Consider the following 26,304-nt stretch of genomic DNA (forward strand, 5'->3'; position numbering starts at 1 on the left):
ACGCAAGAGTGCCAGAAAAGAGGGGCGGACAGAGATTTCCGCTGAGAGGGATAAAAGAGTTCTGGAGCTAGTCTCAAAGTCAGTTCAAGGCTTCGAGGCGACCGAATGAATAATAATGGCTGCGATTTGTTGGCCTGGCAGGAAGAAAGAATCTCACTCATTCATTCATTTCTCTGAGGGATATTTACTAATTTGAGTCATCTATAATTATGTTCTGTTGAGACTCGTCTCCTGAAGTTCGAAATCCACAGCGGATTTAGGAGGCACCAACAGGAGATCTCCAGACCCCTGCACCTGCTACACGGAGAATTCCGTCTCGCGTGTGACATTTTAGCTTTTCGTCCGGACCGCGATGAGCAAAAGCTGATTTATTCTCGCCATGATTGGGAGTCCTTCCGACGCACTCAAGGTTGGCTTTGTGGCCCAAGAAGCTCGCTGTGCGACATACCTGGAGCCCCGAAGTCGGCATTGTCCCCAATTTTTTTTTTCAAGCGTTCGGTGTGCCAAGTCCACTTGAAGTAGTCATAGCTCGCCGCCTCGATATCAGATACTCCTCCACTCGAGGGCAAGATAAAACGAAACAACTACTTCAAAGTACTTGAAACAGATAAGTAGACAGGCAGTTCACTGCAGGAACAGTTCCCAGCCATTGGTATACCAATTGGCTCCTCATCTGTCACTTCATCCTCGATTGAATATTGATCGATTTCCCCGCAATGTCCTCGACATCATTTACCATTCGGACTCCTTGTTCGTCTGCAAACATTGGCCCTGGATTCGATGTCATCGGCCTGGCGCTGTCCCTCTTTCTTGAGCTACAGGTGACTGTGGACTCTTCCAAATCTGCGTCGGAGCACCCACTCAACTGTCTCATCACGTATGACGACCAGAGCAATAGCACCGAGAAGATCAGTCTGGACCCGGAGGTCAACTTGATCACCCGTGTAGCTTTGTACGTACTTAGGTGTCATGATCAGAGAGCATTCCCCGTCGAGACGCGAGTTCACATTGTAAACCCCATCCCTCTTAGTCGGGGTCTTGGTTCGTCGGGAACTGCAGTCGTTGCAGGTGTCGTGCTAGGAAATGAAGTAGGGAAACTTGGTCTGAGCAAGGACAGGCTCCTTGACTATTGTTTGATGATTGGTGAGTCCACCCTATTCTCCGACAATATCTATACTGACTATTGTAATAGAGCGTCACCCAGACAACGTCGCTGCATCACTCTTTGGAGGCTTTGTCGGAACGTATCTCAACGAACTCAAACCAGAAGATGTTGCACGCAAAGAAATACCTCTTAGTGAGGTCCTCCCTTCCCCGGCCGGTGGCATTGATACTGGTCGACAGCCACCGGAGCCGCCTCTTGGAATTGGTCATTATAGGAAGTTCCAATGGGCCAAGGAAATCAAGGCCATTGCCATCATCCCGGACTTTGTGGTGCCAACTGCCAATGCACGAAACGTCCTCCCTACAAGCTATTCACGAGCCGATGTGGTGAGTCTTCGTCTCCCTCTATATTGCTATCAAGGCTAAACTGGAGGTTCCTAGGTTTTTAACCTGCAACGCGCAGCTCTTCTTCCGGCAGCTTTGGGTTCCTCGCCTCCTGATCCCGATATGATCTATCTGGCTATGCAGGACAAAGTCCACCAACCTTACCGCCAGACCCTTATCCCAGGCCTTTCAGAGATTCTTCGCTCAATGACCCCAAGCACACAACCTGGTCTGCTTGGAATTTGCTTATCAGGCGCCGGTCCGACAATCCTCGCCTTAGCTACTGATAGGTTCTCCGAAATTGCCGATCTCATCATCGCCCGCTTTGCGTCCCAGGGGATAACTTGCCAGTGGAAGCTTCTCGAGCCCGCGCAGGATGGTACAACGGTGCACTACTGATTGCGCAATATGTTCTGGGACTGTCTCATTTCCCTTCCAACAATATAGACTTGGGTCTATGGAGAGTCTTTTTCTCAAAAAACTACTCAACCAGATTCTTATATATTCGCTTTGCTTCTGGGAAGGCAGCGCCTAGGATGCTACTCTCACCGACACGCGTATAAACATGTATCTAGTTCCGTAGAGGGGGCCTAAAATGATGATAGTGAATTATGTCACTTCTTGTTCGGTCAAGGGACCCTCCTTGAGTGTATGCCGCAATTTTCCCAAATCAGGCGGAAGATAACCTCTATTCGGCAGTAGGAAGCTGAATAAAATTATATACCTGTCCAGGTCAATTTGGTCAAACTGAAGTTTTGTAACCTTAATCCTTCTCCCTATCCTTCTGAAGAAATGTTACGCCCACGGGTGTTCCTATCGATAAGGCGGTCGGTTTCGATAAGGCTAGTTATCGATCTCGTATCAGGACAAGTTATCCACAGGCTAGCTTCAAGCACTCAAGGAGTGAGTTGCAATCCATCGCAAACCTCTGACCATCGCAATCCACTTCATCACCGACGGTATTTCCTTCAATAAACATGGACGACATCCTAGCTCCTATTCAAGATGCTTTTGAAGGCCAAATAGTGAGCACCAATTCCGCTCATTCACTCGCGGTCGAGGAGTTAGCTGCTAACCTGGCCACTTCTATCGGAGTAGGATTTCCACGGACAACGAATCACCGAGATCCTTTCTACGGCGCTCTTGGTCTTGTCGGGTGTGAGTTGGACCATGATCTTTTCTTTATTTATCTACTGCGTACCTTGCTGACACCTCATATTCAAGGTGGTCGCGTTCATCATCGGATACATATTCCAAGATCTCAATCTCACACTTTGGACTGGGCTGGCGGGAACGCTTCTAACAGGGCTCGTCGTGATTCCTCCCTGGCCTTTCTACAATAATCATCCCGAGAAGTGGCTGGTCCCACTACTGGGTGGTGCTGGCGGAGCTGGGGTCAAGGTAGATGGGGTCAAGGTTGCATGAGATAGGCTTAGTTACGCCGACTGGTGGATATTATGCCATGTTTCTCACAAGAGCGTTACAAATCCTATGTTCATTGAAATCTTCAAAACAAGTGACATTTTAAGCTATCAACGATGACCGTGAACGCCGTCCAAGGAACCGTTACCTATGCACCAGGCTGGTTCGTCCCCCAGAGAATAACCCTATCTGCAAATTAAGCTTTACCGACCGTACTTCTGGAATTCCCAATCCTTGTTGTCCAGGGGGCAGACTTGACGAGTTTTCAGCCAGCGGGAGATGCAGTGGAAGTGGAATGCGTGCTGGATTTGTGGTCAGCGGTAAGGTCGATACAGAGTCAAGTAGGCAGTTCTTACATTGCAGATACCCCAGGCAACTGTGCATTCTTCCGTGGTAGATGAACCCTGATTTGCTTGACATTCGATGCCTATGCCAAAGGCATTAGCTCCGCACATGCTTGGGAGTCCCAGTGACGCAACATACACAGATCCATGATGTGATTTCGGCAAATGGCACAATTATCGACGACGATATCCCAGGCCCACAAAGCAACGGCGTTCCACTATTGCAGGTCTACGTTAGCTCACACATTCTATCAGAATCCCAGACTCCATGAGCTGCAACGGTACCTTCTTGACTTCGAACTTCTTCTTGCCGTCGCTAGCTCCATCTACCTTAGATCCGGTCTTCACCTTAGAGGACGACGCCTCTTTCATTTCCACATCGGCCATGTTCAGTATGGGCTTTTGATGTCTTTCGGGTCTTTGAAGCGGGGTTCTTGGAGGAGGGGCAGAATGAGGCTGATTAGGTAGTTCGGGGCGGTGGCTATCAGTCTTCGTCCTGAGCTTGGGGACCTTTGACGCAGGTTAGCTCAGATTTTGAGAGCATCAGATTGAATGAAGCCGAGGGATAGTTAGCTACCTTGTGAAATGAGGGTGTGTGAAGAAACCAAGTTCGGAAAACAATTGTAGGCTCCGAATGAACTGCCTAGGTACCTGCTGGCTTGCCTTTTGTTTTGTTTGCAACCATGTAACAGCTTGAGCCTTGCGGTGGCGTGGCGTGGGGCGCGAGCGGTCAGCGCCTTAGTCATGGCCCATGGCCCGACCGATCCCCGCCCGACGATGCTGAAGGCTTCATTATCCTCGGGCCCGTCTCAACCTTGACCTTAACCACATACCACTCCCAATGTCGAATCTAATACAATAATGTCTCAGGTCTCTCTCATCGCTCTCTCACTCTCTTGCTCGCTCATATTAGACCTGTCCGTTCCTACGAGTCCTGAACCGCTGCTTTTTTCCTGCGTTCCTCGATTGTCGAGTTAGACTAAGCCGCCTTCCTTCGCCCAGATTAGCCGTCATCATCACGGCCGTTAATCGAAATCGACAGTCTTTGGTTGTAATTCAGCGTTGAATTGTTTCTCGGTACAGGCTGCCGGGCAATCATCAAATTATTCTTTACCTACTATTGTGTCTTGCGCAGCGGCTATTCTTATTAGTATCTTGTTACGGACTTCTTTTCGATTGCTGCGTCATACCTCCTCTTTCCTCAAGGCTGTTTATTTATTAAGCCGACCTGTCGCAATGTCGACTCCTACTCAACCTCCCTTAACGCCCAAGGGCCCCCGAAACAATCGTCGCAACCAGAAGAGAATCACAACTCCATCATACCAGAACGCCGCACCGCTCGCGACGCCCCCTTCTTCGCCACCCAGGACTCTCAGTCCTCGAGGTGCAGCTACCGACTCCTCCAGCATCATTCTCTTGTCCAAGAAGAAGGGAAATCGATCGTCAAAGAAATCTCGCGACGTGTCGAGGACGTCCCCTGTCAATAAGCCCAACCATCGGCACACCTCCTCGCATCCGAGCAACAACATCCCCAATTCTCACCTCAAAGATACTCACTATGCCGGTCCTACCTTTCACGCGTCGCCTGCGCCTTCGACCCTGCCAATTCCAAGCTTTATTTCCAAATCATTTCCAGAGACTGACCTCGCAGCTACAAGCGAGCATGACAGCGACAGCTTTGATGCTGACGCAGATTTTGAAAGCACACCGTCGAAACCCAAGTTGCGACCTTCAGTTTCACAGGATGGGCGGGAGTCCACCCCCCTCGATTTCCTTTTCAAAGCTGCTGTCGATGCCAGGAACCGCCCCTCTCAGCAAAGTCCTGAACCGAGTCCTCGAGTTCGCTCACCGCAGACCGACTCTAAAGCTATGCAACAGCGTAGGTTCAATACCGACACCAGCGCAATGTTTCCCCTCGAGATGGGGGCATCGGATCTGCGTCAGCCACAAATTGGGCCTTCTTTTGCCCCGTCATACAAGGATCGCATGAATGCTTTACGATCGACTAGCTCGCCGTCACCCAATCTCCAAGACCTCGACGAGCAAGAACGGAAAGCGAAAACGGAAGCTCTGAAGACTTTATTGCTTAACCCTCGTCCGCAACGGCCATTATCTGTCTTTCATTCGAGCCACAATAAGGAACATAGTCATGAACGGCCAGGCCCTAATCCCCTGGTACCTCATTTTGCAACTCCTCTTAGGACGAGCTCTGGTCCTCCAACTATCACTTCACGCGGCGACTTTTCAGGCAAGCAACCCCCTCAATCCGAGTTCGTACCGCTGTCAGGGCCTCACCATACACACTTCAATTCGCCACAATATCACACGTACCAAGATCCCTTTGGGAGAGGAGTTCTTGCTTCGAACGTTGGGAATACGCCAAGCACATCAAGACAAGGATATGGGTCACCTTCCGCCCCTTACCCTTACGGAAAGCTTTCCTCCAGTCAGCAGAGTCCAGCCCATTACTCTCAGTATCAATCTCAGTCGCCTGCTCCTCAGCCTGTCTCGGCCAACGCTAACCTCCCGGCATTTGATACTAAGAAGATGGAGGACGACTTACGGAGAATCCTGAAACTCGATGTTAATCCGGGTATCCCCACGAGTGGCATTCAGAGCTCACTTGCATAACGCTATCATTTCACCTGGACACTGGTCGCAGACCTTTGTTTATCGGTTCTCTAGAAACCTATTGGTAACACCATGATTGCAATGGGCAGTCATCCGCTCCTTACTCACATGTTCGGGGATATTATCTCATTTTTCAACAATCTATCATTTATCTGGATTTTCTGGTCTTGTCTATCTCAGGCCTCGCTGTACTCTCTTCCTTGTTACTTCCCCAAGCAGCTAGACTAATCAGCGCCCTGGTGGCAGGGTTACGGTGTTTTGGAATGGTTCATGTTGCTAGCGGCTGGTTATGTGGTTGGTGAGGTTGGTTGGTTTGTTTGTGGGCAATACGTGTATACCATTGGTTGCATCAGGCCTGGAGTCCGGTTATGTTTTGACCACTGTTTCGCGGGCATGTTCAACGACAGTCTTTCTCTCTTACGCCCCCTTCAGTTATTTGCCATCCTTGCGATGTCATTATCTGACTCGCAGACGTCTATCGTTACCTTGATCTTCATACTTTAAACCACACTCGACTCTCTCGTTTCTACTTCCCTCTGTGCATTCATTCTGTTGTTCGGAGAGTTTCATTATCTTCTGCTGCTGTCGGGAACCGTATGGCAGCCATAGTGACATCCGCCCACTCTTTGTTCTTATGATCTTGTTATTTCCCCTATTTCGTACGATCACCTACAACTCTGTTCTTCGCGGTCGAATCGATCTTCCAACACGAATCCCGTATCGCATATTCACACGCTTCTCAAAGCAAACCATTTTTCACGTTGAAGTTTCTCCTCCAATCGTAGGGAATGATGTATATTCACATTGGGCTACAATGGCTCGTCTTCGATCTGCTATAGGCCTATGGCAGATCCACGCAGGGGTATGCGTGGAATGTATCCTCGAATCTAGTCAACTACGTGAATTGAACGCGGAAACGATTGGCAGACAAATACGTAGTCATAATCCGGGGCAAAAAGAAGACCTCGGAGGTGATTGCGGCAATCGCTGGTGTTGGTGGTGGTCAGGAATGTGACCGTTCGTTTTCGGACGACGCACTCAGAAAGCTCCTAGCAGCAGGACATCCGACGAGCCTCCTATGTCTAATGATCTAAAAATGAACGAATGGGCCTGGTAATAATAGAAGCGCGTACTTGTAGTAGGTGTCGAGTGTTCTGCATGGACGTAGTGGCGACAAGCGACGATGGGGCTCCTTCCAGGTTCCCAGGGGTCGATCGAGCCAGGTTAATTTCAACCAGACGGAGAACAATAATAATAAGAATAGATAATTACCAGGAGCCCACAACTTGCACTAGCCCCAGGGGACCAGCAAAAAGAGAACGAGGAGAAGTCCCAGAATTCTTGATCATTGTTGCTTGTTGTCCGCTTTCTTTTTCCTACCACTTTCCCTCCCTCGAGGCGTCGACATCATTCCTATCGCATCCCATTCCAACCGACTTCTTTATCCTCTCCGGTTTCCTTCTCTGCCTCACTCTTTCTCAACCTTCAACCAGTAATTACTCCCTGCTTAGTCTCTACTTTCACCAACAAGAACTTCAAGCTTTCCCAACACGCTCTTTTTACCCATTGTCTTTGTTACGCCAACCCTCTGGTCCTCCCTTTTTTGGCCCTCCTAACCGCCTGTCCTCTCGCGCTCCGCCATACCCCTTCCTGCAGGCCTCTCCTTCAATGATCCGCTGGCGCTTTGAATAAGAACTGTGGAAGGGAAACCCGTTCGTGTTTACTGTCGCCCTACATCGCCCCCGTTGAACCGCAAACATGTCAAACCCGTGAGTATCTCTTGCAGGCTAGGTGTAGCTTCTGGCCCCGTTCATCTGTTAGCATCTGTTAATTCTGTGGCCACTATAGATTCGGTTCAGCATGGCGCTCCTTTTGGCATACAATGACTTCATATGACCGACACGCGTCTCACGATTCTCCTTACCGAACGGGCAGACATGTTCCTCTCAGTCAGAGCCGCCATGAGCCTTTAACATCGATTGCGACAAGCGCCATTGAGTCCCGACCCGATCTCACAAGTCCGTACGAAGACGAGCAGCCAAATGGAGTCACGTCTCCGAACCGCCCTTACTCCCCCGGGATGCGATCGATGTCTTCAAACACTCGACGATCTGCGGACCACGGTGCGGAAGGGGCACCGGAGATTCAGATGCAGAGTTTCCACGACGGCGCGCCGCCTCCGCCGCCCGTAAGCCATTCATGGAGAAAGATAGAGCGATGGTTGGAAAACAATTTTGAAGAGCTCTACGACAATCTCTGTGAAGGTTGCACCCAAAACGATATCAATGAGTTGGAACATGAGTTAGACTGCAGCCTTCCCCTGGAGGTTCGAGAGTCTTTGATGAATCATGACGGCCAAGAACGCCCTGGTTTGCCTACAGGTATTATATTTGGGTGCATGCTACTTGATTGCGAGGAGATAGTTCAAGAATGGAAAAATTGGAGGACGGTGAACGAAGAATTCCTCGCGTCTCCAGCCATGATCAACGCTCCGATCCCAAAGGCTACCGCAAGCTCGTCATCTGCTGTTCCTCCTCCTCAAGCGTCCAATACACTGTGGCGGCAAGACCTTTCTGACCGACAGGACTCACAACCTCCTGGTGCAGTTCAGAAGGCTTACGCACACCCGGCATGGATTCCAATTGCTCGTGATTGGGGCGGCAACTGTCTTGCAATCGATCTGGCACCGGGGCCCGCAGGGAAATGGGGACAAGTCATCATCTTCGGCCGAGATTACGATTGTAAATACGTGGTTGCACGGTCCTGGGCCTCCTTTCTGGCTGTTTTGGCGGATGATCTCTGTGGCGGCAAGGCTGTTGTTGATGAAGATACGAACGAACTCAAGCTCCTAGAGTTCAAGGCTCAGAATGTGGAACCTCCGTACCTAGAAATTCTACGATGGAGGACGGACCAAAAATACGGCCGTAAGGCACCTCGCCGCAAAGCTCCCAACGGCCTAGGACTCAACACTGGGAGCAGATCCGGAAAGGAGTCCCCTTATGGGAGCCCAGGTCCTGGTGAAGAGCGTGGCAGGTCGCCACACCGTTTTCCCAATCGCAGTTCAACTCAGAGCCCCAAGACTCAGTTCGGTATCTCTAGCCCGCTCGCTCGGGTTACTGAAGAGGTCTCTAGTCCTATCCATGCAATCGCCGAAAGCGATGATGGCGAAGACGACAGCAAACGCGAGTCAAAAAGTTCCCAAGCGGAAGATTTACTGGGAGTTACAACCCCACAGACCTCAGGAAAGGAGAATGAAGGATTCGAGAACCAGACGCCCGCGAGTAAGACTGATCCTGAAAAAGTGCAAAGACGCGAATCGAACCAGAGTGCCTCGACACCCGGCCTGGATGGGGAAGTCCTGGGCGAAATGAAGAATGTCGCCATCTAAGCCATGGTTGTATGTCTGTTCTTTCTTTTTTTGGGTCTTCATATCATGAACCGTTTGATTCTACCGTTTTCGCATGGGGCTTCCATCTTGCTTTTCTCCCTCCAAAGTGTATCAGGCGCCACTGTTGAACTGATAGGGTCCATGAAGATTTCTTTCGACAACCTTGTATAAATTCTCATCATTATCCTGTTTCTTCTTTCTGAGTGAACTCGCTCGGTGCTGCTCTCGACTTTATTTGTTGTGCCTCGGACTGTGCCCCTGCTTGACACGCTGTTCCTCTATGTTATGTGTAACTTTACCTCGACGATCATGCAGTGCTAGTCGTTCAATTCTATCGTTTACTACTTCTATCTAGACTTCTCAACGTTGCAGATATGCAGTCAAATCACTATGACATTTTCTCGATACAACTCTTCCGCCGGGCTCCGCTAGGGTGAGACGCTCGAAAGCCCGCAAATTATAGGTTGTAGAATAAAGCTTCTATCTTGGCGATGAGCCTTGATCTACATATATATATATAGGACAGTCCAACGCCTAGGAATGGGTGGAGCATGCAAATGAGGGTACAGGTACAGTGGCTGACCATTTATCTGTTAACTTAGGCAGGCAACCATCGCCATATAGCTCCTGTAGCAGTTAGGCTTCTGCGGATGGTTGTATTCGGAAGCTGTGTGGTAATTCCAGGGCTCTGCGTGGCGCATACGGGGTAGGCTGGCTCGAATATCATTATGCATGATGCAGGACTGCAGACCTATCCCAGGACAGTCACCAGCAGGCCAATCCCGGTCGTATCTCCCGTGGCTTAGCCGGTGGCTTCTGGCTAGCTTCTGCTATCTAGTATGTTCGCGGGCTTCGGAGGACCAAATGTTCTTCTCTCTTCTCAGTCCCAGTCGTCGTCATCATCACCATCCTTAACAGCTCTTGTGTTTCCAGTCCGGATACCTCGTCGCCTCCTCTGACCACCATCCTCTTCCTCACTGTCCGCCTCTGAGCCCTCGTCGTCCACAGCCTTGAACTTCTTCTGAGACAGGATCCCCTTCCACAGCAGCCTCATTTCAAGCGTGGCCGTGCTAAAGCCATCCGCCCCGTCACCCCCCCCAGACCCCAAACCCTCAAACCCAACAAGACGCTCCACTCCAACCCCTTCCAAGAATCCGATGACACACGGCAAGACCCTTATCTTCAATTTCTCTACCACAAACGGCGTTTCGCGCACATCGACCCTCGCAAACCGCACATCCTGATGTCGCGCCGCCAATACCTTGATATGCTCGTCCATCGTCGCGCAACGCGCAAAATCAGGGTGCGCGAAGTGAATCACGCAGCGGTTTATCTCCGTTGTGAAGTCTAGCAGGGCTTGGTCGCTTTTAATCGTTGGGAGGAGAGAGTCCTGCACGACTGTTGTGGTTGTTGGGTTACCTCTTCCTGCCGTGGCGAATTCGGCGTTGAGTTGCTCGATGCGGTGCGCACGGTATGAGGTATCGTCTTCTTCTTCGAGGGCTTTGAAGAGGGCATCATCGTCGTCGAGGTCGAGATCGCGTGGCTCAAAGTCCCGCTGCGGCGTATCTTGAGGCATTGTGGTAGATGGCGCTACTGTGATGCTTTTTTTTTTTTGCAGTGCTGTCTTTGGTCGCACGGTTCTAGAGACTCCCGGGTTTAAAATTCCCAAGGGATTGCTCGGGCGAGGGACGTGTGGTTGTAACGAGGGAAAGAGTTCTCATGATACATATCGAAATATATATCGAGTTAGCGCGGCGGGATTCGACGATCTTACGGAGTATAGAGGCTAGACTTACGCCAAGTTACTTCTAACGGACGCGCCTATAATTTACCAAGTCGATTCATTGCGACCCAGAGCTACCAAAAATTGCGGACTTTGATCAAGAGCATCACATTTATGCAAACCACATATTTGAGGATAAGGGCTGGACTTCAGAAGTACAGCCGTTTCCGGTCAGGGCACCAAACTCAATTGGGCAAAGGGCGACTTGAATTATCGGAAGAGATATGTATCGTCACGTTAATTACGGCTATCTATCTTCACTCCAGCGGCCAGCAACTTTTTGTGTCTTTCCCTCTCCCCTTTCATCGTTTTCTCCCCGGCTTTCTTCATAGCCTTGTCCCTCTTATTCTTTTAGGAAGTTGACGTTTTTATATTTGTTTCCGCGTCTTCTTTTTTTTTTTTCCGCTTCTCTCTTTTACTCTAGCAACGCCATCCGGCTCCCGCTTCCCTCGTCCACTGCGGAATCCCCTTTCATCGCCGCCTTGAAAGTTCCCGGATCGCAGACACGAGCGCCTTTTCATTCAAAATGTCCGACAGCAGAAAACCCGACGACTATGCAATTGAGATGGAGAAGCTGGACCATAATAAGGGCTTTCAGGCGCCGCCGCCGCCGCCTCAACCTAGAAGCTCCCCGGCGAATTCAGTTGCCAACAATGCCGTTCTCTCAGTCCTTGCATACTGCGGCTCGTCCATTCTGATGACCGTGATGAACAAATACGTACTTTCCGGCGCGGACTTCAATCTCAATTTCTTTCTCCTCTGTGTGCAGGTATGGCAAGCGTTACACTGTATGCCGCGTGCGAATTGCTGACCGAGATGGGCTGGACGTAGTCTGTCGTGTGCATAATCGCGATTCAAACTTGCAAGGCTTGTGGCCTTATCACATACCGCGATTTCAACCTGGATGAGGCCCGGAAGTGTACGTTCTTTGAGACTCGGTCTTTGCATTGCATTTTCACTCATCATCTGCTACACAGGGTTCCCGATCACTCTCCTCCTTATCGGTATGATTTACACCGGATCGAAGGCGCTTCAATTCCTCTCGATTCCAGTCTACACAATCTTCAAGAATTTGACGATCATTCTTATTGCTTACGGAGAGGTTCTGTGGTTTGGTGGCTCCGTGACCGGCCTCACTCTTTTCTCGTTCGGCCTCATGGTCTTTAGCTCAATCATTGCTGCCTGGGCCGACATCAAGCATGCGGTCGAAAGCACCAGTGACGCAACCGCCACGGTGTCGACATTGAATGCTGGTTACTTATGGATGTTGATCAACTGCCTTTGCACGTCGTCATATGTGCTGGGAATGCGCAAGAGGATCAAGCTGACCAACTTTAAGGATTTCGATAGTATGTTGCACCTGATTTGTCCCAGCGAGCGCTTACTGATCTCTTACCCATTTAGCTATGTTCTATAATAACCTTCTCTCGATCCCCGTTCTTATCATCCTTTCCGGATTGATGGAGGATTGGTCCCCCGCCAACGTTACCCGCAACTTCCCCCCCGCTGATCGCAACGGTATCATGTTTGCGATGATTCTATCCGGGTTGTCGACGGTGTTCATCTCTTACACCTCTGCATGGTGTGTCCGTGTTACATCGTCGACCACTTACTCAATGGTCGGCGCTCTCAACAAGCTGCCTATCGCTCTCTCCGGACTGATCTTCTTCGACGCACCCGTCACCTTCCCCAGTGTATCTGCCATCTTTGTTGGTTTCGTCAGTGGTATCGTGTACGCTGTCGCAAAGATCAAGCAAAACGCTAAGCCCAAAGTCGGAATACTGCCGACCTCCAACCCCGTTAGCGCCAGCAGCCAGAGCATGCGGGACTCGCTGCGCTCCTAGATTAAATGGGTCCGCACATAGCCCTCAGAGCGAACCCCGGAGCAAATATTCAGGGTATATTCTTCGCGCAAATGTCACGCGACCACGTTTCATGCTGACAAAAGCCACACCCCCGGGCTTGACTGATTCGTGGCTGCTTTCGCGACGGTAAGTGTTGGTGGTCTGTATTCTATTTTGTTTATCCATCGAGCCGGGACGCAATTCTATCCTGCTTCGGTCTTCTTCCTCGCCCAGGCCGTGCACTTTAATATGCCTATTTTATTTCTGCGGCGCGCATAATGCCCTTCATCACGAATACGCTCTAGTTTTAATGGGGCTTGCTTCTTACCTGGTCAAATTCTGTTTTGCATTGCCTGGTGCAGGAACTTTAAGGGGACTCTTCTGCTAGTCCCAGAGACACCAAGTGGAGGTCGCTTTCTGGGTGTTGTATATACGGATTTATCATTTTCATAATTAGGGTATAGAAAGCGTGTTTTGGTTGAGCTGTTATTTCAGAAAATCGTAACTCCGGAGTAAGGCACGGACTTGGTTGCGGATGCTCTTGGTCATCGGCCCGCCGTGCGACGCCGGCCGAACTTCAAGCTCAAGCTCAGAATCGGAAATTTATACTGGGCCTCGACCGAGCAAAATTTCTTCACCAATTGACCAAAAATCCTCGCGCATCAGCCACCAACGCCTCGTTATACCTGCGAATCTCCACAAAAACAGCACAGCCTCTACCCATGACAAAACCAAAAAGAGCTCGAGTCCAACCGCCTCACGCGCAGCATGCGCTAGCGCCGGTGCAGGGCACAGGCAAAAAACACCGCAAGATGAGCTCGTTTGCAAAACTCTCCACGAAGAGCAATAACTATAACGGGAACGCGAATGGAGCGAATGCGCAACAACGTGCAAAGAGTGAAAAGGGTGGCGGTGGTGGTGGTGCGCAGAAGGGCCAGCAGAAGCAGCAGCAAAACAGGAGACCCATTGTCCCCTTTCGAAGGAGAGACCGGATTCTGTGTATTGGGGAGGGTGAGTATTTCCTCTTCTGTCCTACTTTGTCTTTTCTCGGGGGTTCAATTGGAAGGTAGGTAGGTAGGTAGGTAGGTTTGCTGTATAGACATATTTTTTACAGTCTTATGTCCCACGGATGTCTTGCGAACCAGAAAAACAACAGGCGCAAGTCATGCCCATAGGTACATCTACGTGGCATACCCTGCCTCTACGTAACATAGAAGATGTACCTATCCTATCCTGACCTATCCATCAATTGACCCAACGAGAGATAGACGAGATCTCCTGAAAGAACCAGAGAACATAAGAAAGAAAGACCCTAACCTCTCAAACAAAATCAGGCGACTTCTCCTTCGCCCACTCCCTAGCCACGCATCACCGCTGCAAAAACCTCATCGCAACATGCTACGACTCTCAAGAAACACTCTATGGGAAATATCCACGGGCCGAGAAGAACATCGCCGAGATACTTGCCGCCTCATTTTCGCATAAATCCAAAGATGAAAAGCAACAGCAAAATACCTCCCCAAAGGTCCTCTTCTCCGTTGACGCAAAGAAACTCGGTTCCCCGTCTGGAGGCGGGAAGGATGTTCGGATTGGATTCCCAAGAAAGGAGAAGAAGAGGCCGGCATGGAAGAAGGAAGATTTAACGAGGCCCAAGAGGGCAAGTGCCGGTGGACCGTGGGATATGATATGTTTCAACTTCCCGCATGTGGGTGGGCTTTCGACGGATGTGAATCGGCAGGTCAGGGCGAACCAAGAGCTGCTTGTTGCATTCTTCAAAGCCTGCTTGCCGCTTTTGGCGGCGAAGCCAGAGAATGATGATGATGAGGACGAAGAGGGCGAGGAGGAGGAGGGATGGGGGTCTGAAACGGAGGGGTCTGGAGGGGGTGAGGATGGGGGTGGAGGGGGAAGTGATAACGAGGATGGTGCTAGCCATGTCAGAGCGAAGGATGAGCACAGGACAGAGCCTGGTCAGATCCTGGTGACGCTGTTCGAGGGGGAGCCATATACTCTGTGGAATATCAGGGATTTGGCAAGGCATGCAGGGTTGAAGGTCGTGACTAGTTTCAGGTTCCCATGGGCGTGCTATCGCGGATACTCTCATGCGCGGACATTAGGAGAGATCGAAGGCAAGGATGGAGCCAGGGGGGGATGGAGGGGTGAAGACAGAGAAGCAAGGATGTACGTTTTTGAAGTTAAGACAGACGACAATACGCACTCGCTGAGAAGTGCCGCTGGGAAGAGGAAGAAGAGATCAGCGACATCTGACGACTCCGATAGTGATTAGTATATGACTATAATAAACAATACGATACCCAGCCTTGCGCCCTACCAAGATTCCAGTGCCGCCGTGAAAATGATTGAAATGAGGAAGCGGACGCAAACCATGCCACTTGAGTTACATGATGTAAACCTTCTTCATGTCACTCTCGTCGAAGATCTCTCCTGTTGTTGGGTCTTTGACTTTGCCGGCTTCGAGTGAGCCAACCTTCTTGCTCATGTCCAGCAACCGATGGAGGCCGTATATCCTACCGTTTGGCAGGACAATTGGGTCGCTTTCGACAAAACTTTTCGTGTGATGAGCGTACGGCAGGTTTCGAGCAAGCTCGTTCAACTCGGTTGAACATATGGGGCACACAGATGTGGTAGTAGAATGAGGATTTGAACTTGACGAAGTATATGCGGAATGGCACGACGGAGTCTTGAGAGCAGAAAGACCCGCTGATAAGGCGATATGGATCAAAGGCCGTGATGGTAATGAGAGAAGCTCATGATGCGTGCGGATGAACAGGTCAGAAAGGTATGTCCACCGCTCGGCAGCATACATAGACTTATGCCCTATTAACTTCTATTTTCCTATGAAGTTCGGAGAACATACCTTGTAGGGCTCAGCCTTGGTATCGGGAGGAAAAGCAAGCATGCCAGCTGCTCGATGGATTTCCGTGGATTGCGTCTCAATATACGGGGAAAGATACTTTTTGGCATGCGCCATTGCATCTATGAATTTGGCTTTATCTCCCGTTCTGATCATCTCAATGTACTGCTGTAACCGGAGCTCGAATTCTAGATTGTACTGCATTCAACCATTAGGTCATATAGTATGGAGCTCTGGGAGAAGCTGTGCCCACCTGGCTTTTTTTTAGAGCTGCCTTGTTTTCACCACACCACTGCAGGGCATCTTTTGTCTCACCACGGCGGAGCCTCTCGGCAATTCGCTGACATTGTATGAAGACGTTGAGATCTACCAGGCTTTCGATATCCTTCTCGCGAGCAAGTTGCTGCGCACTCTCTGTATAGCCCGAACGTAACATATGGTCGACAACAAGTCTATCCAGCCGAATTCGGGACCACTGGTCGTACTTGACGTCAGTCAAGCTGGGGATCTGATAGAGGTGCTCCAGATGCTGTATGCGTTTCCTTGACTGGTTGTGTATTTCTCTCTCTTGCTGATGTAGAGTCTCCATTTTCCGTTTCAAACCTTGCATTCGAGATATCATAGCATCAAGCGTGGCGAGCGTTTGGTTGGGAGCCTGCTCGTCGGACATGGAGGCTTTGGCCGCCTCTTTAAGTGCGGGGAGGACATATTCCTTCTCTCGCTCGACTATACGCTGGACGGACTTGAGATTTCTTCGAGCGAGCTCATGAGGTAGCTTCAAAAGAGGTTGGTCCTAAGCAAAAATGTTGTATGAGTACCTGGTGATCGTTGAGATGAAGATGGAAAGATACCAGGAGGAGTTGATTCTCCGCATTAAGCTTCGTCGAGGTAAGTTCCGCGGCCATGGCGGGAGCGTCGGTGATTTGTGTGACAGGGAGATCTATGTCCTTCTGGTTTTGATATATCAAACAATTATAATGACTTTTTACGCTTTTAATTCGATGGCGCTTGACTGAAGATTGTTGAATGTGGTTGATGCGGAGCTGCGGAGATGGTCCGTCTGAGAGGCTGGTCACACCACCTAAACTGCCAGATATTGAGCAGGGGACCAATCATCCAATCAGCTAACTTTACATGTCTACTGTATCTGGTTCATAAATGGGGATAAATGTCTGGAAAATGTGAATTCATGCCATTTGAAATCATGCTCTTAACTGTGTAATGGCAAACAAGGACATGTAAAAGATCAAGCGAATTATAACTCATTCCCTTTTCAACCCAAGACTCCAAGAAGAAAACAAATATGATACAGGAATCTTGCCCGAACAATTCTTCGCTGTCGGCATGGTGACATCTTCTAGCGAGGAAGGAAGGAGCGCGGCAAGTGACTTCCTGGAATGACTCAATCACTCTCGTCGCTGTCTTCTTTTTCCTGCTTGGACTTCCGTCGCTCCTTCTTCTCCTTCTTCTCCTTCTTCTTGCGCTTACGTTCGGCACGCTCTTCAGCGGTCTCACCTTCGTGCCTCTTGCGCTTCTTCTTATCATCATCGTCATCATCATCATCGATATCCATCTTGCTATCGTTGGCCTCTGGAGAAGCCTCCTCCTTGGGCTCTGCTTCTTCCTTGGGAGCAGCGTCAACTGCTGGCTGTGCAGAGCCTTCTTCCGGTGCGTTGTAATCCTTGTAGTCAGACTTCCACTTGGCGGGAGTGGCCTCGTTGGTACGTCCATATTTCTGAAACAGAGGTTAGTACAGCCTTCGCCCGAGATAGCGCAGCTACTCACGTCAAGCTTTCCGGCAGACTTGAGCTTCTTCTTCTCCAAAGCAACAGGTCCAAGACCCCATCTGCGAGGGTAAAGATCGCGCTCCATGATGCAACGCTTGACCTTGGCAACGACGCCATGGTCGCAGGTGGAAAGTTCAACAGTGGACATCTGAGCGATACCAATAGCGATGGCCTCACCCTTGGTGGTCATGAGAACAACTTCCTCACCAAGTTCAATGCCGGCCTCTGCCATAAAGTTAGTAAACCGGCCCCCGTGGCTTTTAAAGGCAAGATAACATACCGAAGCGCAGCAGACCGGGGATCATCAACTTGGCACCGTAGCAGACAGCGTTCACGGCGCTGTCCTTGACAACAATACGCTTATAGGTGGTGAGGAGAGTCTCAAGAGGCTTGATGACCTTACGCAGGTAGGTCTCATCACGCTGATTGTCGTACAGCCACTGCGCATCCAAGACGTCGTGCAAAGTGACCATGCCGCTGTTCTCATCCATGGCTCCACTTCGCACACGTCGGAGTTCCTGCATGTGCGCACCAACACCAAGAAGAAGACCAAGGTGAACGCAGAGAGTACGAATATATGTACCAGCCTCGCAGCTGACCCAGAAGACGCCGAGATGTCTGTCATTGTCGAATTCATAGAGCTTGCTCTCGTGAATCGTTCTGATACGAAGCTGACGCTTGACGGCGGAGATCAGAGGGGGGCGTTGGAACAAAGCACCAGTGAGGGTCTCGAGTGCGCGCTTGAACTGAGCCTCACCACCGGGGATCTTGTCGTGGAGACGGATCACGCAGACGTACTCCTTTCCGGCACCTTGTTGGGACTTGACCAGGCGAGTGGCACGGTCAATGCAAACAATCAAGCAACCGGTAACCTTGGGATCAAGAGTGCCACTGTGTCCAGTCTTTTCCGCCCTGTTTAATCAAACGGCATTTCAGCACTGTCTCCGATTCAAGATGCAAAGATTCAAGATGCAGACGCAAAATTTACCTCAGGATCCTCTTCATCCAAGCAACGACTTCGTGACTGGACGGGTTCGAAGGCTTGTCCAGGTTGATTACACCGGAGTTAATGTACGACTTCAGGTCTCGCTTGAGGGGAGAGCAGCCGGCGGGAATGGGGGTGAAATGTCCAGTCCTGACCAAGACTGTGGAGATTATTAGTACTCGGACTGCCATGGACGCGCTCAAAAGAAAGGCCGTGCGGGAGGGAGAGGATGGACCAGGTAATGGGATTTATGCGAACATACGCTTGTCGTAGTTTTTGAGCAGCAGAGGCCAGTCCTCAGTGCTAATGTTTGAGGCCGTAGCCTCCGGCTTGATCGTGTAGTCCACCGCTTCCTTGGCCATTGCGACTGCTATACTGAACAGGCTGGCACACTAGAAACAAGGAAGTTGTCGAGTTGGGTGTTGGGACTCAAGGTTTTGTTCTGCCGGCAGCGAAGAAGATCCAGAAAAATTTCAAGTGCGGCAAAGAGCTCCAGTGACAAATCCAGTTAGCGTGCAAAGTCCGCAAAGAACTCACGTGCTGGACCATAAAAGTCGACGTCCACTAGAACAAGTAATTTTGAGATTTTAGGTAGGTATATAATTCTTGATTTCGTATTATTTACTTGGAAGTTGTAACAGGCATATTGCGTTATAAGCAAAAACATCGAGACACACTCTAATTGCCCCCAAGTCTTCGTCCTGAGCCTCTGCTATCCCAAGTGTTTCGAACAGAAGACGCCCAGCCGCTGGATTCCTCCTGCTCGTTCGGAGGCCGGAACGCTTGGCCGTAGACCCTCTCTTGACCTCCACGCAGAGACCTCGTGAACAACCTCCTCAAGAACACTGGCGTGATAATATAGTTCTTTCCTCCACCAAAGGTAGGGTAGATCCTCGTCAGGAAGTCATACAGATGAGCGGCCACGATGCCGGTAAATTCCACAGCAGCGCTGTGATATCCCTTCATGACAAAGGTCAAGGCGAGGCGGGCCCAGGGGAGCATTGGGGTGGGTATCTCGACTACGAAAAACATGGTCTTGGTCCCCTTGTTATCCTGGGAGTATGTGTATGCAAAGGCAAGTATCAGAGCTGCGGCGAGGTATTAGCTTGGGACAACGGGCAGTCTGCAACTGGGCTCACCCTGTGTGAAAATCATGGCACCCAAATAATACCCTGCAGTTGCCTTTTTTTTAGATTGTCAGCATTTGCCGGGCTACAATGATGCGCGATTTCAACGTATGAATAAAAATGAAGAGGATTACGAGGCATCAAGGTAGTACAAGCCATGCAAAGAACATGATCTAGTGTAGTGATATAGGGCACCAAAACCACCTGCGTAAACCAGGACATCACGCAGGCTATCTCAATAGGCAGTCCCACCATTCCCACACGTACATGGCCCTATAAGGATCAAAAGAGAGGTACCATATGCGATGCAGGGGTGATCTTCCTCGTTTCCAGGAACCGCTTCAGCTAGAAAATGGCTGGGCGGGCAGATATGCGAGGTTTTGCGAAGGAGAGGGAAGCGTTGGATGCAGTGACGTAGAAAAATTGGTAGTGGGAAGAGTACGATTGTTCTGGTAGATATATTTCAGAGAAGAGTATCTGAGACTTACCATGATCACGGAACCTATGAATATCACGTAGACGAGGAAGCTGCCTGGTGTGCTGAATCTCGGCGAGCCAAATTCCAGTCGGCTTGAATAGGTGTACACTATTGCTGGGGTTAGCGAAATCGCAGCAGATTGCCGAGACATGGCTGCATACTGAAATAAAGATCAAAGACAAAGTTCAACTTCGGATCTGTCATGAGAAATGGTGTGACAAATCGCCAAATCTGAGGCCAAATTCTCCAAGTGAAGATCAATTGAGGATAGAAGGGAACCCAAAAAGAGTTGACGCTTCCGCTCAAGACCAAGGCGGATTGAATAAAAGTAAGCGCCGTTAACGTCCTGCTTTGGTCAATACCAGAGAAGACAAGGCCATTTATCAATGACAAACGTACCTGGCGACGGGAGGGAGGCTCCTGAAGTCATCCATTGCTGCTATGGTAAGTATTTGTTTGTGTAAATGAGGACAATAATATCAGCAATCAAGGTTCCTTGAACTGTAATCACTCAAATTGACAACACCTCATTATGTGTTTGACCGCCAACTGAAGTGGTTTGTTGGGCGACAATGATAATTGAAGCCACCTGGTAGTTAAAGAGAAAAGAAAGAAAAAGAATCGCATCGGAGATTTATGTAGCTAAGCGACTGCCTGGCCCTTTGGTACATTATTGTTCCGTTCCGCCAGAGCCGCTTCGGCCCACATAGCACAAGCGGTATAGTGTTGCGCAATTGAACCTAGTAGCCTCATGCTATCAGCGGTGTTATTTGCTCCTCTGTCGGCTGTCATAAATCCACCCCAGTCTACTTGACACCTACCCCCTCGTTTTACTCAGCTTTATCGGCACTAATAGTGCCTCGAACGGCTAAACCGCCATCTCTTCCTTCTATCCACACGTCCCAAGCGCTGACATCTTTCGTCGACTTGAGCTTACCGCAAATGGCCAACTCCTCATCGACATACACTGGGGCTAGGTTCTTGTAGTTGATCTCACTGATTGTTACATCCTTGCCGTCCAGGTGTCGGCGAAGGGCTGTGAGGAGTAACGTCAATGTCAAGGGGCCATGCACGAGAAGGTTGCGATAACCTTCGACATCTTGAGTGTAACTCTTATCCAGGTGAATCAAGTGAGCATTGAACGTCAGAGCCGAAAAGCGAAAGAGCAAGGCCTTCGTAGGCAAGATACGGTACCGAAACTCTGGATCCGTGGGAGCTTTTTATTCAGAGCGAGGTTGTTAGCGAAAGCTTTCTGCGATATCAGTGAGCTCAACTCACATTTAATCATTCTCGAGGCTTGTGAAAATTCGGCCTTGTCTTGACTCAGCTGTACGGGAGTCTTGTCACGCATAAACACCAGGTCTCTGTTCTCGACTATCGATGTATGCGCTTCATCATTCTCGCCTGTAGCCCATATTCTCTTCCTCGCATCGCTTTCTGCTTCCGCTTCCCGGACTGCGCCTATCTGCCTCTCTATCTTCACGATGATTTTCTCCGCACCCGGTGGCCCTTTTACAATAACATTCCGAATCCCTTCAACGCACACGGCCCTACTGCCATCGAGCAGCAATCGACTAGCAGTGGAGAACTTGACACTACCCCCAGCCCACAAGCGCCTGTTGAACGGTGACCCAGGGGTATGTAGGGTATCGGTGCCATCGGGAAGGAGCTCGGAGAGGGTGACCTGTGGAGGGAAGTAGACTAGATGGTGGCCCGCTGGTAAGTGCGACGAGCGCGTGCATGAAGGTAGGGATCTATGTATCTTCACAGATGATCCCACCGTAGGAAATAGGTCTGTTAATGTAAGATTCAGGAGATGAGAGGGCTGTGGATGCAGGTAGTCGAAGGACAAGGGTAGTTGACGGGATGTCAATTCATCGTGCAGACGCTCGGAAATTGAAGAATAAGCCCGTATTAAGTCCACAGACCCCGGCCCCTTGGTCGAGCGTAGAACCAGTGATATGATCCTGTTCATTGGAAACCCCGAAGAGTTGATCAGGAACATGTGCGACGCGGTTCTTTTGTCAGGAAAAGCCCAATGTCAACGGCAATGTGAAAGTTTGGCTTGTTTGTCTGCAAGACATACCCCAGAGTCACCCACACGATCTGCGTGTGGGTTGGTCAAAATAATAATGCATCGGGTATCATAGCTTTTGCCCTTCTGTCAATTCCTATGTCCGCAGTAGAAGAGACTTTTCGCTCTTCCTGAAATTCGATAAGCGGCCGAACGTTGCTGACTCCATGGCGCCTCTCAAAGTAACCTTCCTGGGCCCCGCGGCCTCTTTTTCGCACCAGGTCAGAGACTATCACAGCAAAACAAACCCCAGCACGTCATTAATCCATAGCTTAGGCCGCCGTTGAAACATTTGGTCTCTCCTCCGAACTAATACCCTGTGTATCGTTCGCGGACGCAATCGCCGCCGTTCAGAACGGAGAGGCGGACTATGCCATTGTTCCATTCGAGAATTCAACAAATGGCTCAGTTGTTCAGACACTGGACCTACTCGTGGACCGCGGCGGGGTCTATGCAGATGTCGAAGTGTGCAGCGAATATTACCTTACTGTACACCACTGCCTTTTAGCTCGAAAGGGCCTCATCCCGCCATCGCCTCGAGATTATAGCTCCATCGTCAAGCTATATACGCACCCACAAGCCTGGGGTCAGTGTGAGAAATTTCTCGCGCGAAACTTCAGAGGCGTGGAAAGACAAGATGTGTCCTCTACCTCCAAGGCGGGCGAGGTCGTCCTCAAAACGGACACAGAAGCCAATGCCGCCATAGCGAGTCGCTTTGCTGGGGAGCATCATGGTCTGGAAATCTTGGAAGAGAATATTGAGGACATGACCAACAACACTACACGATTCCTGGTGCTAAAGAACGTGTCGTTGGGGCGCACCGAGCTCGCTTTCGAAGGTGTCAAAACGTCGTCAACCCAGGACTTGCCCCAGACTGTCGCAAAAACGAAGAAGACATTGACTTCATTCATGATTCGCCAGGATACGCTGGGAACATTGGCGGACGCTCTGCTGATCTTCAAAGAGTCTGGCTTGAATCTTACCAGTATAAGCACACGACCGAGTCAAATACAGGCATGGAAGTATGTGTTCTTGGTAGAAAGCGAGACTGAACAAAATACAGAAGTGGTGCCCGCTGTCATGGAAAGACTGGGGAAAGTCACCGAAAATTGCAGGCATCTGGGCACATGGGCCAACCAGCTCGTGTCAACTTGATTGATATTTGTGGTTTCCTATATATACCACAATTTACTTGGAAATATCATTTCGGCTGAGGGAAAGGGCCTGGTAGCAAATGTCTATGATGAGCGATAGATTTTTTTTTATGACTAAAAATAAGTCGACGCGAGATAAAGCATAGAACGAGAACTCTGGCACCAGAGGTTTGCCAGAACAGAACAATTTGACTGGCAGCTCAAAACGCATAAATCAACAATCCGTCGGGTCAAAGGCTGTATATCTATACGTGGCGAATCCGCCATCCTTGTGCAAATCACACTTAGTCGTTGACCTAGAATTTCTAGGCAACCTCGGTGACCATGTTACGGAGCTTGGATGGCCCTTCAGATTGCCAAATGCGTTAGTCTAGCCACAGAATATACGTATGGACGCATACCTCTGGGCAGCTGCATGAAGCTTTGTCCGCGTCGCGTCACGATGGGAATCGTGAAAGCTTTGGGTGCGCTTTTGAAGCCGCCTTCATGTTGCATCGGGCGAGCCGTCAAAAGATCCACATTCGGAACTTCTGGCCGTTCATCCTCGCTCCCTGCGAGGCCGCTCAACCGTCAATCTAGAAACGAAACATGGTTAGTACAATCAGCAATGTAATGACCAGCCTTTGGGGCGCGTACCGTCGTAGAACTCATCCTCGTCATCAAAATCAGCGAGCTGTTCAAAATTGACCTTGTATCGGAGAAGAGCTCCGATACCACCGAAACCTTTCACAAACTGGTTTCCTTCACTAGACTTATCAGATACAAACTCTAGAGTTGCTCCAAAGTCCTTGTAGTTCTCGGCAAGCCACTCCAGGAACGAACTCGAGTCTACGACCTCCATTTCCGCGCCAGTCTCCTTGTCAAGGAAATGCTCGCGGTTCTCCTCTTGAGCCTTGGTCGTGTGAACGACGACCTCGGCACCCTCGGAATTCTTGAGGATCCATCGAGTGACATCCAAGTTCTCATACACAATCAAGGTTTCGCAGGCACCGAGTTCAAGTGCTTTTAGGGTGTCTTCAACACCGTAGCAGACCTTTCCTGTATCCTGGCTAATCTCCTCGAAGTACTTTCCGATGAGCTTCTTCTCTTGGACGAATTTGACGTTGCTCAGCGTCTCAGCGGAGAGCTCGATAGCTTGGTTGAAACCATTCTCTCCACCGTAGGAAACGTCGACAACCTTGATAACCTTGGCTTGAAGTCGCTGGTCGAACATATCGGACTGGTTCAGATCGTTCTTGAAATCGGCAGAACCAGCGAGAATAATACCAGCAACGTTGACTTTGTCGTTGGTAATATAGTTCTGAACAGCCAACTCGGCGATCTTTCGGACATAGTTGTGGCGCTTTTCCTCTCGAAGACGTGCGAAACGAAGAGCAGACTGACCACCACGACCGTGCTTCTTCGGTAGATCGACGCTCAATTTCTGGAGAACTTCTCGTGTATTGCCGCTTAGGGTACCGAAGAGAGCACCATTACCGTCCATAACAATGAAACCGAATTTCTGGTCGGACTCAAGCAGTTCGCTCAGGGCTTCGGTATGAAATTTGTTGTCACAAAGGTAGAGTGATGTGTTGATTGGCTTGAAGGGTTCGAAGTCGATGTTGATCTTACGCTCCTTTCCCTCGGAGGTAATAATTTCACCACAGTAGACAACCAAGCCGTTCGGAGGCACTTTGTTGTAAAGCTTGAGACGTTGCTGGGTTGATGTAATGGCAGAAAGGACGGAAAGACGGTTGACACGGGACTTGATATTGGAGGCAGTACCCTGTATACCTGGGTTAGCGGCAGAATCGCTTGCACCCTACAAACCAAACTCACAAATTCTTCAGCCAACATTTTTGCCGCTCTCGAGACCTGATCCTTGGGAGCTACGACGTACGGTCAGCGTGTTGTGCACCAGAGGCTGTAGACACGGAGACGTACGAATGATCAGAGAGATCATGGAAGTTCCGTTTCCTCGAGCAGCCTCGAGCCGCTTGATGAGCTTCTTAATCTTCCATATCTCAATGTTCTTCTCCGCTTCGTTCGCCTGCTGGGGCGTGCTCATTTTGGGCGAGGGCAACTGGGCTATATGACCCTGTATAGGAAACTAGATTGGCCACCTGTGTCTGAGACGCCGGTCAGTATGTTAAGCCCGGAAAGAGAGCCTTTCTAAAAGTGAAGAAGGAAAAAGCAAGTGATGGAGGGGTAAATATGAGACAGATGAGTCGGTAAATGAGCAATGAGTATGAGGGAGGAGGATGGGCTAAAAAAGAGCAGGACGGTCGACAGCCATCAGTCACGTACCTTGAGGCTGGTCAAATTGCCGTCCAAGTCCAGCGGGGTGTTTAACAAAATTCGTCAGGCACCGTGGGGTGGCAGCCGCAATATGAGAGGGCGCTGCGGCGGATGATGTAAGCTCGCTAGGGATCAAAGAGCACCGTTTGTTCCTGGCTGTCAACGACGACATTGCCACTTGATTTTTGACTCAAAAAGGAGCTCCAAAATCCCCAGCTACTTCTTCAGGCAGATGGCAATGTGTCCTTGTAGGGAGTAAGATGACTCACAAAACGAGGCCCAAAACATCATTTCGGTCAACAACCAACTTGGTAGTACTCGGGGGTACTCCCAGAGCTTCGGTACGTTGTATACTTGCAAGACACAGTCTCAGAAGACCAAGTCAAGAGGTGTCGTCAGTCAAAACTCGAGGTTACCATCCTGATTTTTGGGGGCTATGCGGTGCAGTGGTTGACAACCTTTGCTTCTTCTAAGTGCCGAAGAAGACGATTCTTAAGGACATCATACATATGTACCTAATACTCCGTCCTGCCCTTCACTTCAAACATATGAAAATTACCTCACGTCATTCGCGAACATGTCATATAAACCAAGAGAGAATGCTAACATGAGTAATGAAGAAGGAATATCCTCGCCTTAAGCTCATGGTA

The 26,304-nt window shown here is 49.9% G+C and overlaps 13 protein-coding genes across 13 annotated transcripts; 6 read left to right on the top strand and 7 right to left on the bottom strand.

Annotated features, from left to right (window-relative positions):
• The first annotated feature begins 185 nt into the window (after window positions 1–185).
• On the top strand, window positions 186–2,222 carry BJX68DRAFT_226825 (homoserine kinase). Its single transcript, XM_071038567.1, has 3 exons — window positions 186–1,143; window positions 1,193–1,491; window positions 1,546–2,222. The coding sequence occupies exons 1-3, from the start codon at window positions 717–719 to the stop codon at window positions 1,885–1,887; spliced, it is 1,068 nt and encodes a 355-aa protein (XP_070904682.1). The 5' UTR covers window positions 186–716; the 3' UTR covers window positions 1,888–2,222.
• An 891-nt stretch (window positions 2,223–3,113) lies between these two features.
• On the bottom strand, window positions 3,114–3,641 carry BJX68DRAFT_262167 (SCF ubiquitin ligase complex subunit HRT1; the record flags this gene model as incomplete). Its single annotated transcript, XM_071044378.1, has 4 exons — window positions 3,114–3,212; window positions 3,267–3,337; window positions 3,394–3,472; window positions 3,540–3,641. 4 exons carry the CDS (start codon window positions 3,639–3,641, stop codon window positions 3,114–3,116), a joined length of 351 nt encoding a protein of 116 aa, XP_070904683.1.
• A 395-nt stretch (window positions 3,642–4,036) lies between these two features.
• Window positions 4,037–6,202, top strand: BJX68DRAFT_119237 (uncharacterized protein). The gene has a single exon (XM_071036084.1). It carries the CDS (start codon window positions 4,491–4,493, stop codon window positions 5,883–5,885), a length of 1,395 nt encoding a protein of 464 aa, XP_070904684.1. The 5' UTR covers window positions 4,037–4,490; the 3' UTR covers window positions 5,886–6,202.
• A 923-nt stretch (window positions 6,203–7,125) lies between these two features.
• Window positions 7,126–9,713, top strand: BJX68DRAFT_119239 (SMI1/KNR4 family protein). The gene is made up of 2 exons (XM_071036085.1): window positions 7,126–7,654; window positions 7,734–9,713. The coding sequence occupies exons 1-2, from the start codon at window positions 7,644–7,646 to the stop codon at window positions 9,271–9,273; spliced, it is 1,551 nt and encodes a 516-aa protein (XP_070904685.1). The 5' UTR covers window positions 7,126–7,643; the 3' UTR covers window positions 9,274–9,713.
• A 440-nt stretch (window positions 9,714–10,153) lies between these two features.
• BJX68DRAFT_262170 (thioredoxin-like protein) lies at window positions 10,154–10,849 on the bottom strand (the record flags this gene model as incomplete). The annotated part of the gene is made up of 1 exon (XM_071044379.1): window positions 10,154–10,849. The coding sequence occupies one exon, from the start codon at window positions 10,847–10,849 to the stop codon at window positions 10,154–10,156; it is 696 nt and encodes a 231-aa protein (XP_070904686.1).
• Window positions 10,850–11,205: 356 nt separating this feature from the next.
• gmtA (GDP-mannose transporter) lies at window positions 11,206–13,500 on the top strand. Its single transcript, XM_071038568.1, has 4 exons — window positions 11,206–11,825; window positions 11,888–11,975; window positions 12,034–12,405; window positions 12,461–13,500. The coding sequence occupies exons 1-4, from the start codon at window positions 11,583–11,585 to the stop codon at window positions 12,898–12,900; spliced, it is 1,143 nt and encodes a 380-aa protein (XP_070904687.1). The 5' UTR covers window positions 11,206–11,582; the 3' UTR covers window positions 12,901–13,500.
• A 212-nt stretch (window positions 13,501–13,712) lies between these two features.
• BJX68DRAFT_262172 (25S rRNA (uracil2634-N3)-methyltransferase) lies at window positions 13,713–15,184 on the top strand (the record flags this gene model as incomplete). The annotated part of the gene is made up of 2 exons (XM_071044380.1): window positions 13,713–13,911; window positions 14,235–15,184. The coding sequence occupies 2 exons, from the start codon at window positions 13,713–13,715 to the stop codon at window positions 15,182–15,184; spliced, it is 1,149 nt and encodes a 382-aa protein (XP_070904688.1).
• BJX68DRAFT_226849 (FYV10 family protein) lies at window positions 15,127–16,823 on the bottom strand. Its single transcript, XM_071038569.1, has 4 exons — window positions 16,624–16,823; window positions 16,026–16,565; window positions 15,776–15,970; window positions 15,127–15,727 (listed from the first exon to the last, which is right to left on the bottom strand). Exons 1-4 carry the CDS (start codon window positions 16,675–16,677, stop codon window positions 15,296–15,298), a joined length of 1,221 nt encoding a protein of 406 aa, XP_070904689.1. The 5' UTR covers window positions 16,678–16,823; the 3' UTR covers window positions 15,127–15,295.
• A 351-nt stretch (window positions 16,824–17,174) lies between these two features.
• cbf5 (pseudouridine synthase CBF5) lies at window positions 17,175–18,906 on the bottom strand (the record flags this gene model as incomplete). Its single annotated transcript, XM_071042584.1, has 5 exons — window positions 17,175–17,507; window positions 17,558–17,784; window positions 17,840–18,471; window positions 18,548–18,704; window positions 18,807–18,906. 5 exons carry the CDS (start codon window positions 18,904–18,906, stop codon window positions 17,175–17,177), a joined length of 1,449 nt encoding a protein of 482 aa, XP_070904690.1.
• A 65-nt stretch (window positions 18,907–18,971) lies between these two features.
• Window positions 18,972–20,762, bottom strand: BJX68DRAFT_119391 (centromere/microtubule-binding protein Cbf5). The gene is made up of 5 exons (XM_071036088.1): window positions 20,549–20,762; window positions 20,311–20,495; window positions 20,160–20,257; window positions 19,684–19,726; window positions 18,972–19,632 (listed from the first exon to the last, which is right to left on the bottom strand). The coding sequence occupies exons 1-5, from the start codon at window positions 20,581–20,583 to the stop codon at window positions 19,223–19,225; spliced, it is 771 nt and encodes a 256-aa protein (XP_070904691.1). The 5' UTR covers window positions 20,584–20,762; the 3' UTR covers window positions 18,972–19,222.
• A 1-nt stretch (window position 20,763) lies between these two features.
• Window positions 20,764–22,451, bottom strand: BJX68DRAFT_119332 (uncharacterized protein). The gene is made up of 2 exons (XM_071036087.1): window positions 21,428–22,451; window positions 20,764–21,365 (listed from the first exon to the last, which is right to left on the bottom strand). The coding sequence occupies exons 1-2, from the start codon at window positions 22,152–22,154 to the stop codon at window positions 20,980–20,982; spliced, it is 1,113 nt and encodes a 370-aa protein (XP_070904692.1). The 5' UTR covers window positions 22,155–22,451; the 3' UTR covers window positions 20,764–20,979.
• On the top strand, window positions 22,391–23,378 carry BJX68DRAFT_262176 (prephenate dehydratase PHA2; the record flags this gene model as incomplete). Its single annotated transcript, XM_071044381.1, has 2 exons — window positions 22,391–22,444; window positions 22,500–23,378. 2 exons carry the CDS (start codon window positions 22,391–22,393, stop codon window positions 23,376–23,378), a joined length of 933 nt encoding a protein of 310 aa, XP_070904693.1.
• A 16-nt stretch (window positions 23,379–23,394) lies between these two features.
• BJX68DRAFT_276908 (translation termination factor eRF1) lies at window positions 23,395–25,424 on the bottom strand (the record flags this gene model as incomplete). The annotated part of the gene is made up of 5 exons (XM_071048218.1): window positions 23,395–23,723; window positions 23,779–23,928; window positions 24,014–25,142; window positions 25,196–25,245; window positions 25,301–25,424. The coding sequence occupies 5 exons, from the start codon at window positions 25,422–25,424 to the stop codon at window positions 23,683–23,685; spliced, it is 1,494 nt and encodes a 497-aa protein (XP_070904694.1). The 3' UTR covers window positions 23,395–23,682.
• Between the last annotated feature and the right edge of the window lie 880 nt (window positions 25,425–26,304).

Source organism: Aspergillus pseudodeflectus, assembly GCF_044049435.1.
Source record: "Aspergillus pseudodeflectus strain CBS 756.74 chromosome Unknown BJX68scaffold_3, whole genome shotgun sequence".
NCBI lineage: Eukaryota > Fungi > Ascomycota > Eurotiomycetes > Eurotiales > Aspergillaceae > Aspergillus > Aspergillus pseudodeflectus.